Source organism: Haliotis rubra, unplaced genomic scaffold, assembly GCF_003918875.1.
Source record: "Haliotis rubra isolate DU_JTF1 unplaced genomic scaffold, ASM391887v1 Scf622, whole genome shotgun sequence".
NCBI lineage: Eukaryota > Metazoa > Mollusca > Gastropoda > Lepetellida > Haliotidae > Haliotis > Haliotis rubra.
This window is the reverse complement of record NW_025767327.1, coordinates 8,890-29,392: the sequence shown is the minus strand read 5'-3', so window position 1 is coordinate 29,392 and position 20,503 is coordinate 8,890. Positions and strand designations below refer to the sequence as shown.

Below are 20,503 nucleotides of genomic sequence, written 5' to 3'. Positions count from 1 at the left end.
CAATGTTCTAGGTGGACAAGTCACAGGTAGACACAATGTTCCAGTAGACAATGTTCTAGGTAGACAAGTCAGACACAGTCACAGTAGACACAATGTTCTAGGTAGACAAGTCTGATATTTCAGGTAGAGTCACAGGTAGACACAATGTTCTAGGTAGACAAGTCACAGGTAGACACAATGTTCTAGGGTAGACACAGTAGACACAATGTTCTAGGTAGACAAAGTCACTAGGTAGTCACACAATGTTCTAGGTGGACAAGTCACAGGTAGACACAATGTTCTAGGTAGACAAGTCACAGGTAGACACAATGTTCTAGGTAGACAGGTAGTCAATGTTCAGGTAGACACAATGTCACAGGTCAATGTAGGTAGACACAATGTTCTAGGGACACAATGTTCTAGGTAGACAAGTCACAGGTAGACACAATGTTCTAGGTGACACAAGTCACAGGTAGACAAGTCACAGGTAGACACAATGTTCTAGGTAGACAAGTCACAGTTAGACACAATAGGTAGACACAATGTTCTAGGTAGACACAATGTTCTAGGTAGACACAATGTTCTAGGTAGACAAGTCACAGTTAGACACAATGTTCTAGGTAGACAAGTCACAGGTAGACACAATGTTCTAGGTAGACACAATGTTCACAGGTAGACACAATGTTCTAGGTAGACAAGTCACAGGTAGACGTGTGTTCTAGGTAGACACAATGTTCCAGGTAGACACAATTCTCTAGGTAGACAAGTCACAGGTAGACACAATGTAGGTAGATAAGTCACAGGTAGACACAATGTTCTAGGTAGACACAATGTTCACAGGTAGACACAATGTTCTAGGTAGACAAGTCACAGGTAGACACAATGTTCTAGGTAGACAAGTCACAGGTAGACACAATGTTCTAGGTAGACAAGTCACAGGTAGACACAATGTTCTAGGTAGACAAGTCACAGGTAGACACAATGTTCTAGGTAGACAAGTCACAGGTAGACACAATGTTCTAGGTAGACAAGTCACAGGTAGACACAATGTTCTAGGTAGACAAGTCACAGGTAGACACAATGTTCTAGGTAGACACAATGTTCTAGGTAGACAAGTCACAGGTAGACACAGGTACACACAATGTTCTAGGTAGACAAGTCACAGGTAGACACAATGTTCTAGGTAGACAAGTCACAGGTAGACACAATGTTCTAGGTAGACACAATGTTCTAGGTAGACAAGTCACAGGTAGACACAATGTTCTAGGTGGACAAGTCACAGGTAGACACAATGTTCTAGGTGGATAAGTCACAGGTAGACACAATGTTCTAGGTAGACAAGTCAGGTACAATGTTCTAAGTGGACAGGTAGACACAATGTTCTAGGTGAGACAAGTCACAGGTAGACACAATGTTCTAGGTAGACAAGTCACAGGTAGACACAATGTTCTAGGTAGACAAGTCACAGGTAGACACAATGTTCTAGGTAGACAAGTCACAGGTAGACACAATGTTCTAGGTCACAGGTGACAAGTGTTCAGGTAGTCACACACAATGTTCTAGGTAGACAAGTCACAGGTAGACACAATGTTCTAGGTGGACAAGTCACAGGTAGACACAATGTTCTAGGTAGACAAGTCACAGGTAGACACAATGTTCTAGGTAGACAAGTCACAGGTAGACACAATGTTCTAGGTAGACAAGTCACAGGTAGACACAATGTTCTAGGTAGACAAGTCACAGGTAGACACAATGTTCCAGGTGGACAAGTCACAGGTAGACACAATGTTCTAGGTGGACAAGTCACAGGTAGACACAATGTTCTAGGTGGACAAGTCACAGGTAGACACAATGTTCTAGGTAGACAAGTCACAGGTAGACACATTCCAGGTAGTACAGACAAGTCACAGGTAGACACAATGTTCTAGGTAGACAAGTCACAGGTAGACACAATGTTCTAGGTAGACAAGTCACAGGTCATGTTCCAGGTAGATACAACACAATGTTCTAGGTTGACAAGTCACAGGTAATGCGTGGTAACTTGGTAGAGACACATGTTTGTAAGATAGAGGCAGTCATCGTCAAGCTGATTTTATGAAGATGGCAGAATCCATTTCAAATAAAACCAGAGAGGGGAAGGTCGGGTTAGACAATGTTAAAAATACTTGTTGGTCCTTGCCTGGTAGGCATTAATGGGTAGAGCAAGTCACAGGACCAAAACACACACACTCCACACCAGCCACCCTACACTCCACCCTGTGCACCACCCTATTACCCTACCCTATTACACCACAATGTTCTAGGTAGACACAATGTTAACCCCACCCCCTATTACCCTATCCCTATTACCCCCATTTATAAAACAAAAAAAAAAACAAACCCATTCCCTCCCTACCCGGTATAATTGTTATGTTAGTTTCTGACATCAAATTCTCGGAACCTGAAATTTTGGGTTTTTCAATATCTTAACCATGTATTATGTTCAAAAGAAGTGACTGTAAATTATGTCTAAATCTTCAAAGACAATACAACCTTTTATCATGAAAGAATAACATTGACCTAATCTATTGGTCACATGATCATAACGGGTCCCCACGGGTGAGCATCTCATTACCCACCTGTTGGTCACCATGATGTAAGTATGTTGTTTTGTGTTGCCAGGTGTGTACGCCGTGGTTGACCTGTATGGTCAGTGTGCCCAGGTGAGCATCACCAGCGGGTCAGGTGTGCTTCCGACAGACAACCATATCGTCATAGCTGACATTGAACAGAGTCTTTCATCAGCTCTTAATTCAGGTCAGTACCATGTGTAAGGGAAACAGATGACTTGGGGACATCTGCATTATTTTATCAGATGGGATATTTCTCTATGTCACTAACAAAGTTGAAAAGATCACCAGGACAGTTTGGTTGATAATCAGTGTCTCAGAAAAATGAAAGCCTGGACTGTTAATCTAAAATTGAAATACATCCACTGGACTGATATGAGGTCAGGGAAGGCAGTTGACATTTCCTTTAATTCTTACTGCAACTTTTGCCAGGTTGGTCTTTGTTTCTGCAGACTTTTGAAAAGTACAAAATATTGTCTGATCCTGGCAATATAATTCCTTAAATGATGCAATAATTTGGATAATGGAGATTTTATGAGTGTTTCCAGTAAGACAATTCTGCACTCAGAATACAAAGAGAATGTTACTCAGAGTCAACAGGGCAGTGTGTTGCCTGAGGGAGATGTGCTATATGTAGCATCATCAAGCAAGGGAGGGTTGTTTTTCTTTGAGAGCTTTTGCACTTTACTTGCAATAATTAGCACTCATTTGCTGGCTTAGACCAGTTTAGTTAATGCTGAAGGTACCCTTTCAAACATCTAATGGTTTATTGCTAGATGTGGTTTCATTATTCAGGCTAGTAGACCATCATGGATAATTTCTATCCTTACACTTGCTTGATAAAGCTGCTAGCATCTCTATCCTAACATTGCATGGAAAGTTGAAAGTTAACTCTCCCCAGTTGTTTACTGTACCGAGTTTTAAACCGTTTGTCAGGCTTCTGTATTCTCTACACTTGTCCATCTTAATGATTTTACATCCTAAGTTTTCTAGTGAATGATCAGTTAGTGCTCAGCATGTAATCTCTTCTCTAATAATTTCAGAAATAACACACAGATTTAGTAATTGTTGTGGGAAGAATATTGTGATAAAGAACAATGGCTGCACAGCTAACCGAGTGAGGAACTTCAACCACGGGGTGGTGTTCAGCTCTGGAGCCACTCAAGTATGATGAGCTATTTGAGGTGAGTTTGAGAAGTCTACAGTTTCATTGTAGTATGTTATTTCTGCAGGATGGGGGTGGTGGGGTAGTCTAGTGGTTAAAGCGTTGGCTCTTCACGCCAAAGACCCAGGTTCGAATCCCCACATGGGTACAATGAGTGAAGCCCATTTCTGGTGTCCCCTCGCCGTGATATTGCTGGAATATTGCTTAAAGCGGTGTAAAACCAAACTCAGTCAGTCAGTCTGCAGGATGGATGAGTGGGTCAGATAAATATAGTGTGGCATGACTTTAGTTGCCAGTTTGAAGCCCATTCTTCTTGGAAACCAAGAGATTTTGCTGAAAGAGTTTAGAAATACAATCCTCATATTTTCTGATGTAAACATTTTTAGGCCACTAAAATATATACTTAATCCCAAAAGGAAAGAAATACTCCAAATATAGTTGAAATTTTGCCTTGTAATGTAAAACAAAAAGTAGCTAAAAAGACACATGTAACCATGGTAACTTTTCTTGCCATCAGATCAAAGTTGAGGAGGTGTCCAACCAGTGGTCTGGGTCAATACATATCGGCCTGACAACCATGGCCATCTCGGACTCTACCCCCCTCTCTCAGATCCCAGCCAGCGCGGAGGAGATCACCTCAAAGGTCACATGGATTGTCTCAGGATCGGAGGTGAAGAAGTCAGGGAAAACTATCAAAGAAAACTATGCCCCATCTCTGGAGAGATTAGAGGTACAGTGGGACAGATGATGGCTTCTTGTGTTTGTTGTGGAACATTGTGTGAAAGAGTGGTTAAAGGATTTGGCAGTTTTATTTTCTTGGCCTGAGAGAATGTCTGTGCTGTGAAGTAAAGCGGTAAGTGCTAAACTGATCAGCGTCAGGGCATTAGTCAGATCAACCAAGTGTTTTTGTGTTGACTTCATTCCTATTTGCTGGAGGTGCATCGTGCTAGGTAGCTGGTAAATGCTGAACACCTGGGTTAGATTCCCGACATAGGTACCATGTGAGATGACCAGTTCTGATGTCCCCTGCCTATGATAGTTCCAAAAGCGGAGTAAAACCAAACTCACTCACTCACTGGCTGGAACTGCCAATTGATCTGGAGCTAGTCTTCCAGTAAAGGGGAATCCTGTTGAAAAGTAAGATGTAGTTACAGCATTTGTACATATTAAACATTGTTAAAAAACTTGCTGTTCTATTTTCGTCAGGTGGGAAACAGAATCGGTATCCGCAGGTGTTCGGATGGCACTCTTCATATCTATCTAAATGGGGAGGATCTTGGAATAGCTGCTTCCAACATTCCAAAGGTAAACATGTCAGCCAGAATATCTATTTAAATCACATGAGTCACTTTGCTGCAACACCGTCCATTGTGTTCAACATTTCTCTTCAGTCTGACCACAGTGGTTGCTCCATGTTGGTGAGTCAGCCTTATCAACACAGTAATCAAGTCAATGGTTTATAACCTAAACAAATTCTTCCATTGCAGCCTGAGTCTGAGGACAGCCACTGCCAGGCAGTTGATCATCTTCAGTTTCTTACGCCTCCAGGGCGGTGGGGTAGTCTAGTGGTTAAAGCGTTGGCTCGTCACGCCGAAAACCCGGGTTCGAGTCCCCACATGGGTAAAATGTGTGAAGTCCATTTCTGGTGTCCCCCGCCGTGATATTGCTGGAATATTGCTAAAAGCGGAGTAAAACCAAACTCTGTCAGTCAGTCTTACGCCTCCATACTCTTGTGATTATCTTTGGATCCTGTAATGTTTCTTTGAAGTATTCATTGAGTGCTCCTTAATTAGCCTTCTGTAAATGTTTAACATTGTATTGTCCATTGTGTTCCTGCAGAATGTGTTTGCTGTGATAGACCTGTATGGATCGGTGGAATCTGTCAGTATTATCAGCAGTGCAATAGCTGAGACCCCCAGTACCCCCAAGTCTCCCCCTGTCATCCTGGACCAAGTGGATTCCCAGGTGAGAGACTGACAAGTCCAGTGTATTTACCAGTGATGTACATGGTGTCCATAAGACAAACGACGCGTCCGGGTTAGAACTGATCTTCAGCAACCCATGCTTGTCGCAAGAGGCGACTAACAGGATCAGGTGGTCAGGCTCGCTGACTGGGTTGACACATGTCATCATATCCCAATTGCGTAGATCGATGCTCATGCTGTTGATCACTGGATTGTCTGGCCCAGACTATTGCTGCGTTAAACAACAAAACCAAACCAAAAAAACTTAATGTACCTCGGTCTGGTATCAGTGGGATAAAACTAAAACTGGTAGCTTCAGAGTCTGTGTACAGTGTCTGATTGGAGCATCCATGTTAAAACTGTGGCACAGTGTCACAGTGGGCTATAGAAATGGTACTTGCCTGTGCTAATACAAGAAGGTATACTCCTGCATTTGAACACACAGGTGCACCCACTCACACAAACACATGTAAGCAGACAGAAACATTCATGCATGCCACTATATAAATGCATCAAATACAGTGTGTGATATAAAACCCCATTTCACCTGACCTTAGCTACCATTTACTGTGTGTATGGTCGCATGGACAACTGATATGAGTTGCACAAACCCCATTCCCTGACACTCGCAAGTTGTTCCTATATATCATTCATACAGCAGTATGGATGGCCTCAAAAGCTACACTTGGTCATGAATGTTCCACGTCACGCTGGTTTCTGTACAGGCTGATCGAGACCAGGACCACGACACAATGGCAGCAAGTGTTACCAGTTTCCATGGTAACCATGGGAAGAATATTCTGCTGAGCAACAACAACCTGACAGCACGCCGGGTGGCCAGCTACAACCAGGGCATCGTCATGTCACACAAACCTCTCACACGCAAGAAACTGTTTCAGGTAGACTGGACCTTGCTTGCATTTTAGACTAGGGCTTGTTGATGATGAACTGGTACACGCGCATTATAGTTATGGGGCTGAGAAATGTATTGTGGGGCATTATACTGGCGACACCTTCAGCTCCTGAAGACCAGGGGGATTTTCCACATTGTGTGAAGTCTATCGCTGGCATCCACAGTGTTTTGGCTTGCATAAGGCTGAAAAGCTGCACTTTTATCACTTCTAAGTGACTACTAACTTTGGATGGCAGGTGTATGTACAATTGGTAGAGTAACAAAAAAACAAACCAACCTCACAAAATAGACACTATTTCGGCTTGAAAAAAAATAAGAAAAGAAAACATTCAGTCCTTCAGTAGTGAGCCATAGAAGTAATAGAAACAGTCTTTCCAACTATCGGTTGTAGCACATGAGGTAAATGCTTAATGTACAAACTGAAACCTGTTTCTGTCAACAACAATATGTTACACATTACAAACTACTGAGAGAGCCATGGAGTATGAAGCTAAAGTGTCATGTTGCAGGTTCGGATTGACAAGCTCAATCACCGCTGGAGTGCCTCCTTGATGTTGGGCGTCCTTGGCTTCTCCTGCGAACGCTACAACTTCCCTGTCTCAGCCATCAGTATTAAAAAGTCATCACTAGTCGTACATGGGGACAGTGTTTCTCTCTGCGGGTGCAAGGTAGGCAACAGCGACATACATTGGGACGTCGTCTCCTTTAGGTGCAAGGGAGGCAACTGTGACATACATGGGGACATTGTCTTCTCCTTTAATTGTCTTCTCCTTTAGTGCAAGGGAGGCAACTGTGACATACATGGGGACATTGTCTTCTCCTTTTGGTGCAAGGGAGGGTGAGGACAACATGCAAGGGAGGACATACTCTTTTGGTGCAAGGGGAGAGTGACATTGTCTTCTCCTTTTGGTGCAAGGGAGGCAACTGTGACATACATGGGGACATTGTCTTCTCCTTTGGTGCAAGGGAGGCAACTGTGACATACATGAGACATTGTCTTCTCCTTTTGGTGCAAGGGAGGCAACTGTGACATACATGGGGACATTGTCTTCTCCTTTCCTTTTGGTGCAAGGGAGGTGCAAGGGAGGCAACTGTGACATACATGGGGACATTGTCTTCTCCTTTTGGTGCAAAGGTGTGACATACATGGGGACATTGTCCTTTGGTGCAAGGACAGGCAAGGGGAGCCAACATACATGGGGACATTGTCTTCTCCTTTTGGTGCAAGGGAGGCAACTGTGACATACATGGGGACATTGTCTTCTCCTTTAGGTGCAAGGGAAGGCAACTGAACTGTGCATACATACATGGGGACATTGTCTTCCTTTGGTGCAAGGGAGGCAACTGTGACATACATGGGGACATTGTCTTCTCCCTTTGGTGCAAGGGAGGCAACTGTGACATACATGGGGACATTGTCTTCCTTTAGGTGCAAGGGAGGCAACTGTGACATACATGGGGACATTGTCTTCTCCTTTTGGTGCAAGGGAGGCAACTGTGACATACATGGGGACATTGTCTTCTCCTTTTGGTGACAAGGAGGCAACTGTGACATACATGGGGACATTGTCTTCTCCTTTGGTGCAAGGGAGGCAACTGTGACATACATGGAGACATTGTCTCTCCTTTTGGTACAAGGGAGGCAACATGGAGACATTGACATACATGGCAAGACATTGTCTTCTCCTTTTTACAAGGGTGCAAGGGAGGCAACTGTGACATACACATGGGACATTGTCTTCTCCTTTTGGTGCAAGGGAGGGAACTGTACAAGGGACACATACATGGAGACATTGTCTTCTCCTTTTGGTGCAAGGGAGGCAACTGTGACATACATGGGGACATTGTCTTCTCCTTTTGGTGCAAGGGAGGCAACTGTGACATACATGGAGACATTGTCTTCTCCTTTTGGTGCAAGGGAGGCAACTGTGACATACATGGGGACATTGTGCAAGGGAGGACATACTTTCCATTGTCTTTGGTGCAAGGGAGGCAACTGTGACATACATGGGGACATTGTCTTCTCTTTCTTACATGGTACAAGGAGGAGGACATACAACTGTGACATACATGGAGACATTGTCTTCTCCTTTTGGTGCAAGGGAGGCAACTGTGACATACATGGGGACATTGTCTTCTCCTTTTGGTGCAAGGGAGGCAACTGTGACATGAGACATGGGGACATTGACATTGTCTTCCTTTTAGGTGCAAGGGAGGCAACTGTGACATACATGGGGACATTGTCTTCTCCTTTTCTACAAGGGAGGCAACTGTGACATACATGAGACATTGTCTTCTCCTTTAGGTGCAAGGGAGGCAACTGTGACATACATGGGGACATTGTCTTCCTTTTGGTGCAAGGGAGGCAACTGTGACATACATGGGGACATTGTCTTCTCCTTTAGGTGCAAGGGAGGCAACTGTGACATACATGGAGACATTGTCTTCTCCTTTTGGTGCAAGGGAGGCAACTGTGACATACATGGGGACATTGTCTTCTCCTTTGGTGCAAGGGAGGCAACTGACATACATGGGGACATAGGTGCATGACATACATGGAGACATTGTCTTCTCCTTTTGGTGCAAGGGAGGCAACTGTGACATACATGGGGACATTGTCTTCTCCTTTTTTGGGAGGAGACATTGGGGACATTGTCTTCCTTTTGGTGCAAGGGAGGCAACTGTGACATACATGGGGACATTGTCTTCTCCTTTTGGTGCAAGGGAGGCAACTGTGACATACATGGGGACATTGTCTTCTCCTTTTGGTGCAAGGGAGGCAACTGTGACATACATGGGGACATTGTCTTCTCCTTTAGGTGCAAGGGAGGCAACTGTGACATACATGGGGACATTGTCTTCTCCTTTTGGTGCAAGGGAGGCAACTGTGACATACATGGGGACATTGTCTTCTCCTTTTGGTGCAAGGGAGGCAACTGTGACATACATGGGGACATTGTCTTCTCCTTTGGTGCAAGGGAGGGAAGGACATACTGGGACATTGTCTTCTCCATACATGGGGACAACTGTGACATGGGGACATTGTCTTCTCCTTTTGGTGCAAGGGAGGCAACTGTGACATACATGGGGACATTGTCTTCTCCTTTGGTGCAAGGGAGGCAACTGTGACATACATGGGGACATTGTCTTCTCCTTTAGGTGCAAGGGAGGCAACTGTGACATACATGGGGACATTGTCTTCCTCCTGCAAGGGAGACATACACAACTGTGTCATACAGGTGCAAGGGAGGCAACTGTGACATACATGGGGACATTGTCTTCTCCTTTTGGTGCAAGGGAGGCAACTGTGACATACATGGGGACATTGTCTTCTCCTTTTGGTGCAAGGGAGGCAACTGTGACATACATGGGGACATTGTCTTCTCCTTTTGGTGCAAGGGAGGGAACTGTGACAAACTGATACATTGGGACGTCATCTCCTTTAGGTGCAAGATAGTTCCAGTTGATTGAATCCGTTAACTGTAAGAGTGAGAAAGTGTCACCTTATGCACCATTATGCACCATTCAGGTGTGGTACTGCCATACAGGTTTCAGTGAGAGTTACAAGCCGTGTTTGTATGGAGCAAGAGCCCATGTTGTACTATCAGATGTGATGTTGACTTGTTATCAGGTGCGAGACCGCTTGGCCTGCAACTTGGATAGCCTACAAGTGGGACAGTACGTGGGTCTACTGGTTGATGACGAGAACTGCCTCCATCTCTACATCAACGGAGTCGACCAGGGTGTTGCAGTCAGAGACGTCCCTACACCTTGTTTCTGAATGATCGACTTGTATGGCCAATGTGAACAGGTAATATATATCCGATTGTTAAAATTTAGATGACATAAAAGAGGATGACAATATCGGACCTTGATGTATATAACACCTTTCCTTGTTGTAGAAAAGTTCAGTTAAGGTCTAGAAGCTATATTTTTTGTCTTTTGTTGGCATTACTACACAATTGTTCTTGTTTATGTTTTAAGGTTTGTCATGACTAATCTAGTGATTGTGGGTTTCACTTGAATGGTAAATGAGTGTGAGTGTGAGTGAGTTCAGTTTTACACATATTTAGCAATATTCCAGCAATATCACGGCGGGGGACACCAGAAATTGGCTTCACACATTGTACCCATGTGGGGAATTGAACCTGGGTCTTCAGCGTGGCGAGCGAACACTTTAACCACTAGGCTACCCCATTGCCCCTTGAATGGTAAAAGTACCATAGACCTTAATGCTGACAAGTCGGCAATCATCTGTTGACAGTCTGCCACTTTAACCACTCATGTGAATTCTGCGTCTAGTAAAATTCTGATCAGTCTAGTACGGCTCAGCTAATTCAGAGCTTAATCTCTGAATACACAATGCAACTGAAATGGTACTTTTCTCAGTAAAAGTACTAGATTCTCTACTTCACTGAGAAAGTGTAAACCCAAACATCTGTTTCAGCTATAATAATCCATATGATTACTCAAAACTTGACTGAAAATGATGCTCAGAGCCATGTTTGTCCCGGCAGACTGTTCAAATCCAAGTCACTGACTCACCTCTGGGTTGTTGGTCATCGGTTGTTGGATACAGCTCCAGCTTTGCCAGTCTAAAAGCAGTACAAGTCCTTTGAGGAATACAGGTGTTGTTGGTGGCCATAAAACAATCGACTTTTTACCTGATTGAATTGAAATTTGGCAATATTACATTCAGGGTACTGCTGTTGATCTGCATGGTCATGGTTTGCTCAGGGGGGGCTATACATTGTGTGGATATTGTAGTGTGCAACTTTCTAAGTATTTCAAACATTATTTGGCCTTGCAGGTGACAATAGTAAGTGAGGAAGGGAACATGCCGCCCCTCAACGTTGGCGACGACCGAGAGAAGGCAGACATTGATGATGGTGAGTGGTTACCTGACACATATTGACAGGAAATGCAGTCAAATTGCTCTTTTAATAATAATAATAATAATAATAATAATAATAGTGGGTATTTATAACTGCACCTGTATCCGTGCATTCAATGCTTGCTCAAGGCGCTACAAAAAGGGTAAAGCTATGTACAATGTATACATGACACTACAAATAGTTGGAGTTAAAAAGGAAGAAAGGATCTAAGATAAAGCTATGGAGAAGTAATGAGTATTTAGAAGGGACTTGAAAGAGTTCAGTGATTCGGCACATTTGACGTCAGCTGGCAGTGAATTCCAAAGCAATGCTGCAGTGTAAGCAAAGGTCCTCTGGCCATAGGAGACAAGTCTGACTTCAGGGACTGCATGTAAGTGATGATTCTGGGATCTTAGACATCATGCAGGGGTGTACAGTGTGAGAAGTTCAGACACACATTTGAGAAAAAGAAATAGATATGGTAAGACAGATTGAGATGTTTATGTCACTCCCTGACACCATCCTTCAGTAAAGAGAAGGTACAGGGTATTTAGCAAAACAATCATGAGTGACTGAAATGACCAGTGTTTGATCGTGCTATTTGAAAAACTCTGACCAATCAGAATGAAGTGCATAATTAATGGTTGAAATGGTGACCTCATTTCCAATCTGAACCAGGTGGATTGAGGCTGTTTGTTTTGGAATAGAATGGAGATACAGTACCCTGCATGATGTTCGTGAATGTGACTGGTTTGTTGCAGTGGTGAAGGAGAAGCAGGGAGGCAGGATGGTGTGTGACCTGTCAGTCATGAGGAACTGTGAATATCAGAATCTTTGCTCAAGACTACGCACGTCATTGGGCTTACCAGGTAAAACAAATGTTGTACTCACTTAGAACTGCCAATGTTGTTTTGTAGAGACTGCACTTTATTTCTGTTCCTGTTGTTTATGTGAAAATATTCTTAATATACCACTTCAAAGAAGCTAATCAACACAGGAGTTGGTATACGATATCAGTGAAGCTGTTGTGTCATGCTAACTGAAGCTACATGACTCATGTTTTCTTACATTCCAAACCTGGTAGGAATAGGTCTTCATGCTTTTCTTGAAGGAAAACTGCAATATCGGGTTAGAATTGATACCCAGGAACGTGTCCAGGTCATGAGAGCAGACTAATAGAGTTGGTGGTCAGACTCAGGGAGACACCCATATGCTTCATTATATCAAGCTCTGTCTTATAGATTTGTATGAATATTGCAGATAAATAAAAGAACAACCAATCTGTATTGTGTTATTTCAGATGGGTATTTCGACATGCAGTACAACATGTGCTACTGTGAGACCTGTCATAAGATGAGGGGGAGACGACTTCTACGTGCGGAGGGGGGATCCCCCCAGTGATTATGCTATACCTTTCGGCTGGTGCCGATTTGTGCTCAGGTGAGCTGTCTCTAAACTGTTGAAATGAGAAGTTACGTTTTCAAGTTTACAAATCATTCATGTGTCATCCTGTATCAAAGAGATGCCTGCGTGGTGTTGTGGTTAGAGCGTCCGCCCGGTGAGCGGTAGGTCAGGGGTTCGATCCCTGGCTGCGTCATACCAAACGGTGTTAAAATATGGTACTTGCTGGTGCCTGCCTGGCGCTGGCATTAATAGGTACAACAAGGACTGGTCGGCTCGGGAGTCAGTATAATGTGTCTGAGTGGGGTATTCATGCTTAACTGTGGCATGGTATCTCAGTGAGCTAGCACTGTAAAACCAGCTTAAGTCTGTAGTAACCTAGAATTGAAATACTGAGTTGAGACTAGTGAACGTCCAGGGAAACTGGTTGCTTTCTACATAAGCCTCTACTCTTAATGAGCTGCAATGAGCTATTTAAGTCTTATTTATTCAAATTAATGTAAAAACATCACACATGTAAAATCTTGATAATGCAAAGGCTGTGTAAGCTTTTTACCATAAGAAGAATAACCAGGGTCTCCCCTGAAAGAGCCAGGGAGATTTTGCATAATGCTGGTGTTTCTGTCTTGCAGAGCTCCCTGTAAAGCCCACTCACTGAATGTGTTTGAGAAGTGGCACGCTGCGTACCATGGGACCAGGGTGGAGGTGGTGAGGCGGATTCTGGACTACGGTGATCTCTTACTGCCAGGTATGTGAGCTGTACTCACCTCTCTACTTAACAAGTATTCAACACATACTGAACAAATACTCACATATTCTCAACACATGCTCAACACATACTGAACACATGCTCAACACATACTCAACACATACTCACATACTCAACACATACTCACATACTCAACACATACTCAACACATTCTCAACACACTCTCACACATACTGAACACATACTGAACACATACTCAACACATATTCAACACATATTCAACACATACTCAACACATACTCAACACATATTCAACACATACTCAACACATACTCAACACATACTCAACACATACTCAACACATACACATACTCAACACATACTCTCAACACATACTCAACACATACTCAACACATACTCAACACATACTCAACACAAACACATACTCAACACATACTCAACACATACTCAACACATACTCAGCACACACATTCTCAACACATACTCAACAAATGCTCACACATTCTCAACAAATACTCACACATTCTCAACACATACTCAACACATACTCAACACATACTACTCACACACATTCTCAACACATACTCAACACATACTCAACACATTCTCAACACATACTCAACACATACTCGACACATTCTAGCACATTCTCAACACATACTCAACACATTCTCACACACTCAACATGAACTCAACACATTCTCACACATTCTCAACACATACTCAACACATTCTCACACATTCTCAACACATTCTCACACATTCTCACACATTCTCAACACATTCTCAACACATACTCAAAACATACTCAAAATCTACACATTTCACACATTCTCACACATACTCAACACATACTGACACATTCTAGCACATTCTCACACACTCAACACATTCTACACATACTCAACACATACACATACTCAACACATACTGAACACATTCTCACACATTCTCAACACATACTCAACACATTCTCAACACATTCTCACACATACTCAAACACATACTCAACACATTCTCAACACATTCTCAACACATATTCATACACATACTCAACACATTCTCAACACATACTCAACACATTCTCACACACATACTCAACACATTCTCACACACATTCTCAACACATACTCACACACATTCTCAGCACATTCTCAACACATACTCAACACATTCTCAACACACTCACACATACTCAACACATACTCACACATACTCAACACATACTCACACATTCTCAACACACATTCATCTCAACACATCACTCAACACACATTCTCACACATTCTCAACACATACTCAACACATTCTCACACACATTCTCAACACATTCTCAACACATACTCACAAACTCAAACACACATTCTCAACACATTCTCAACACATACTCAACACAGACTCACACACACACACATTCTCACACATTCTCAACACATTCTCACATTCTCAACACATTCTCAACACATTCTCACACACTCACACACATATTCTCAACACATACTCCACACATTCTCAACACATACTTTACACATTCTAACACATTCTCGACACATTCTCAACACATACTTGACACATTCTAACACATTCTCTACACATACTCAACACATTCTCACACACTCAACACATACTCACACATTCTCAACACATACTCAACATAAACTCAACACATTCTCACACATTCTCACACATTCTCAACACATACTCAACACATTCTCACACATTCTCAATACATACTCAACACATTCTCAACACATACTCAAAACATACACATTCTCACACATTCTCACACATTCTCAACACATACTCAACACATACTCAACACATACTCACACATTCTCAACACACACTCAACACATACTAAGCAAATACTCAACACTAAGAATTTCACTTTTTCAGGATCACTTTCACTGTACTTGTCTGATCAAGGGTAATACTTCATTAGTTGTAAATGTCCACTACCTGCATTTTTCAACAGAGTAATGCATCTTGATGCAACCCAAATACAATGCAGTGTCATGGATACTTATATCAGACTAACAAAGGTAGTGGACAGGCAGTGTTGCAGTGTACCCCAGTGACCTTGTACAGATCTCAGTAGTGAGGTAGCTGCATGAAGAAAACAACTAACTCTATCTTTCATCCCCAGGTGACCCAGCAGGGGGGAAGAGCATCCTCATTCCACAGCCACAGGTGTTCACAGAGAAAGCCAAGCCAGACAGCTTCGGGGGCCAGCAGATCTTCTTCTCCCCTACAATACGATACGCAGGATCCTCGGAGTTCGCACCAAAACACAGGTAGGCATTCTAGATCTCACATTGGCTTACCAGATCTCACTTCAGCATACCAGATAACAGGTAGGGGTGTCAGGTCATTGGTAGGAATATCAAAACACAGATGAACATTCCAGATCACCATTCCAGATGCCATACTCCAAAGGGATGGATCACCACACACTCACTGATTTGTCTGGTCATGACATGTCATCGTCATTTAGATGGAATGTTGCTATGTGTGATGTAAATTAACAAGCAAGAACTCAAATAATTTATTAAACTGTGTTCATGTTTCAGATTTACAGACATCAAAACCAAGAAACTGTACCAGGCACGAGTTGCATTCCAGGTGTGGGTGAAACCAGGGTCGTACAAGGTCGGCCCACAGACCATAGAGGCCAGCGACCCCATCGATCCCAAGTTTAACAACAGCGAGCTGGAGTGGTCCACGAAGGAGCGAGGCTCCACCATGTTGTATGCCCTGCTGTTGAGAGTGGAATGAACAAAGTGATGTGTGTGAGAGACCTGAGAGAAGTGTATTCATCTTTATGGCTGTGAACCAAATAGGATCTGATGGTCTTCATTACATCTACTTATGTGAACATGTATACTGTTGGATATATAGCTGGAACACTGATGACTTGATACAGTACTTAACCCTATACCTCAAACTCTCCGGATCATGTTTCGAACAAAGTGACAATCTGTGTGGTCATCAGAGTAGAGGAAGGGGTTGTGATCACTCATACTCCAATCAGGCTTCAAGACTTGTTCCTGGAGATCTAATGTGGTCTTGATGCCAATTGTACTCTTGAGAAATATTAGTGAATCCATTCTTGAAGGATGTATTGAGGATGTTCAGAGGATGTTTAAAACAGATGGAGGAGACTGCCCAGTGTTCAGATTCAAGCATTATCAACCTGTTGAAGATTATATGTGGGATTAGCACTTAACCCAGGCATGTCATTCTGGTAGTGATTCTAGTGTCATGTTACCGAATCAGCTTATAACCCTGGGTCTCATTCCACAAAGAAATCTTAGGGCAAGGCTGATTCAACTACCATACGTTAACATAGCATATGTTATATTTGGGATTACACTTTCTTAGTAAAGTACAGATTCTAGTACTTTTTTGGGTTGAGTCCCATCCGGGATTCGAACCCACACCCTCAGAGTCAGGCACCTAATCGCCAGCACACAAAATCAGACGCTTAGACCAGCTCAGCCACAGCGGCTTCCACAAAAATGGAAGTCGGACAACTGGTAAGTGGTCTAAGCGATTAGGTGCCTGACTCTGAGGATGTGGGTTCGAATCCCGGATGGGACTCAACCCAAAAATGTACTAGAATCTGTACTTTACTAAGAAAGTGTAATCCCAAATATAACATATGTTTCCTTTGACCACTTTCTAAAATGTCATTGTGTATTTCATACGTTAACATAGGCTAGGATAGTCGGACTTCTACGATTGCTTTGTAGAATGGAGCTCTGGTATGTCGGTCGCCTCATTACAGAGAGCATCAGTGAATCTGGACATTGGGCAAGTGTCCTGTGTGAGGGACATCACATCTGGGGATGGCTGGAACCTGGTGTAAACATGGTTCTTCGGCCATCATTAAACAAGCCTTTAGTCAAGGATACTATGTCTCAAGACTGACTGTTTGGGATCTCTGTACATTTTGACCAATGCTGATGTGATTACTGCAGCTGATCTTCCATCTCAGTATTTCCTGGAATTTCTATATCATTTCAACCAGAACTTATCAAGCAAATCAATATTGTTTTGTTTGGAGAAAGGAATAAGCTTCGTGTACTTCACAGGTTCAATGTTGTAATGTGACTGTGTGAGATGTACACCATATAGTCCTGGTTATTCAGTGAAAGGACACATACCAAGACCACAGCTCAGATTCTTCAATCTTGTGATATTCTGTTCTGAAGACTGCCATTTTGATTTCTGAACAATATTAAGGCAAAGACCATTTTGTTTTCAGTATGTTCTTATTATGTTCTTAGTAATCACTGTGACTTACAATGGTATGAATGATAAAAAACATGTTCCACTCCAATGTTCTCTGTGGAAATGCAGAAGTTCAATTTGTACCATGACGCATCTTTAAAAGCATGCCTGTTACACATATATATATATATATTGTCTGTGAATTTTATGTGGTGCATCGCCACCTGTCAAGTTGCATTGTTGATATATGCGAGATGTGTTTATTTATTTTGTGTGATTGTCGTGTGAAAGGTATCTGAACTCATGGAACTGTTTCAGTGAAACTTTAGGTTTGTCAAAGGCCGTGGAACCAAATAGTTAACTTGTGAAGATGGGATTTCTTGGTGGTTGAGAGTGTTGATATGATTCCTTGAAGGTGTTCTTTGTTTCTCTGATCTATAGTTTCTGTAATATAGATATTTCTCTTTACCTCAAGCCAGGCTGTCAGATATTTTTCAGTTGGTTTACTGACTTCCTTGTGACAAATGTGTGTCAATTTCCTGCATATGGGAGCATGGATGGACAATTGGGCTGAGTTGTGCCCTGTATCCACGGCAGGATCCACTCTTGCTATGTTCTCATCTGTGTGTTTGGCCCCAATTATGGACATAGGTTTGTCAGGACCATCCCAAGTTCAAGGGTTAAACCAAAGTGGAATGTGACTAAAACCTTTCTTACCAACATCAGCAGACACCCCATCATGAGTAGAACCAACACTCCTAAACATTTGAACTATCGGCTGCTCAGTATAACTGCGGATCATCAAATTACACAAGCACCTGTTCAATACTGGTGCATGATATGCCCTCAGGTAATGTGAATGACAAGTGAATCCTTAATCCCATGTGTGGATGAAGTAGTCTCTCCGAAAGATGTTCAGGAATCCCACTTCATGTTCAGCATTGGAACTCCAGATGAGGACTTTGAACCTTGCTGAACTGAGTGAAAGTACAGGAAATTAAGTTCAAACTTGAACAGATTTGCAATTTCTGTTGTTGGCAATAGTCTGTGCAAAATGGATGCCTTTCAGCTGATAGAGGGAGATAATTCCAAGCCTAGATTTGTGTTTTCTTCAGCTGCCCCCTGTCCATATTTTGTCCCAATCAATACATCCCATTTTATGATCAGTGTCAAGTTGCAGTTCTTGTCCTTCCTATCCTATAGCAGTGATGTGGACAAGAGTACCTCGAAATGAGAAATTTTCAAATAACTCAGAGATAAAAAAAAGTTTTTTCCAAGAAGGTATCTGAACTGTTAGAAGTTTGTTAGCTCCCCTTACCAAATGTCAGGCGAGTTTATATTGTGGTGTTGTCATCATTCATCTCGTCTCAAACTTTACTGACTACTAATCAGGACCCCACTAAGTTATAAAGAGTTATAAACATCAGTTGGTAAGGGAACTTGGGGAAACAGGTTCATCATACAAGGTCAACTCCAGTATAAACACCAGGTTCTGGTTTATAATTATTATGTATTCCACAAGGCAATGTTTTGTTGAAATGTGGAAGTTGGATGTGTTTTAAGTTTGGGAATATCCTAGTAACTCGACATTCCTGGAAAATAGTGGACCTTGGTTCCCATTTAAAAGAATTCAGAGTTACTCTGATATTCCTCCCTAAAACAAGTTCCAACAGGTCCTAACTGCCAATTTGTCATGCGTGTTGGTAAACATCTTGGTTGGTGAACCCAAAACAGCTATTGCTTTGGCGATTGAGGGCTGGGGACCAACTGCACTTGTAATAGAATCTCTAACTTGTGGCAGGCCACTTAAGACACATGACTTTGTGACCCTGAGTAACCCCTACACTGACCATTGTACTTCTACCAAGCTCTGGGATGCTACTGGGTTCTCTGATACTGCTTAATTTGAAATTTGGCATTCAGGTTCCTTGTTATGAAGTCATCTTGTTATAACCAAATGTGATATAATATTAAACTTAGGGATTAAACTTTGTGTGGAGGTAATGACCATAAAAAGTTTGAAGTTTTATTTTTATTCAATGATGTTGTCCTAAACAAGTTTCAAAAATAATTTATCCTTTGAAGAATCTTTTGAAGTAATTTTCAGTAATCATTTCAGATATTTGTACTAAATTGTAGTTAATGTGTATTAAAGTTGTAGGTGAGCTACATAACCTAGCGGCTCAAGTTTTGTATGTAAGAGTAGGCTTTGACTTTTCTATCACGTTTTTAAACTTCTTGAAATAGACATATTTGTGAACTTCTTGAAATAGGCATACTTGTGATATTGACTTTAGAAGTAGAGATAAGAATATTTTGATACAATTGCCTTGCTTGCACAAACCTTTCACTACACATTGCTCACAGTCCATGCCATCCATATTGAATTTTCTTGTACAAATTATCTTATCATATACTTCTGCATGAGCAATTTCAGTGTTAGCCAGTATGTAGATATCATTGTTTGATATTGTGGAGAGGAAATGACTTGTAGTCACTATACTGATAGGAAGGATATTATTTGATGATGTGCTGATGTGCACGTATTTGAATTCTGTAAAAATATAGTGTGTACTGGGGTAAGCTAATGGTGGATATGTTGTACCCATGTCCATTTAATAAGTGTCAAACCTGT

General features: G+C 42.2%; 1 protein-coding gene across 1 annotated transcript in view; it reads left to right on the top strand.

The window, feature by feature from the left end:
- The window catches only part of LOC124256282 (neuralized-like protein 4), a 45,011-nt gene extending 28,079 nt beyond the window's left edge, over positions 1-16,932 (top strand). The window contains 16 exon segments of the mRNA XM_046690254.1: positions 2,641-2,775; positions 3,632-3,741; positions 3,743-3,772; positions 4,271-4,483; positions 4,960-5,058; positions 5,593-5,718; positions 6,443-6,616; positions 7,140-7,298; positions 10,262-10,441; positions 11,441-11,519; positions 12,266-12,373; positions 12,805-12,863; positions 12,865-12,944; positions 13,538-13,653; positions 15,782-15,929; positions 16,206-16,932. Coding sequence (XP_046546210.1) covers positions 2,641-2,775; positions 3,632-3,741; positions 3,743-3,772; positions 4,271-4,483; positions 4,960-5,058; positions 5,593-5,718; positions 6,443-6,616; positions 7,140-7,298; positions 10,262-10,441; positions 11,441-11,519; positions 12,266-12,373; positions 12,805-12,863; positions 12,865-12,944; positions 13,538-13,653; positions 15,782-15,929; positions 16,206-16,410 — 2,021 coding nt within the window. The 3' untranslated portion in view covers positions 16,411-16,932.
- Positions 16,933-20,503: the final 3,571 nt, after the last annotated feature.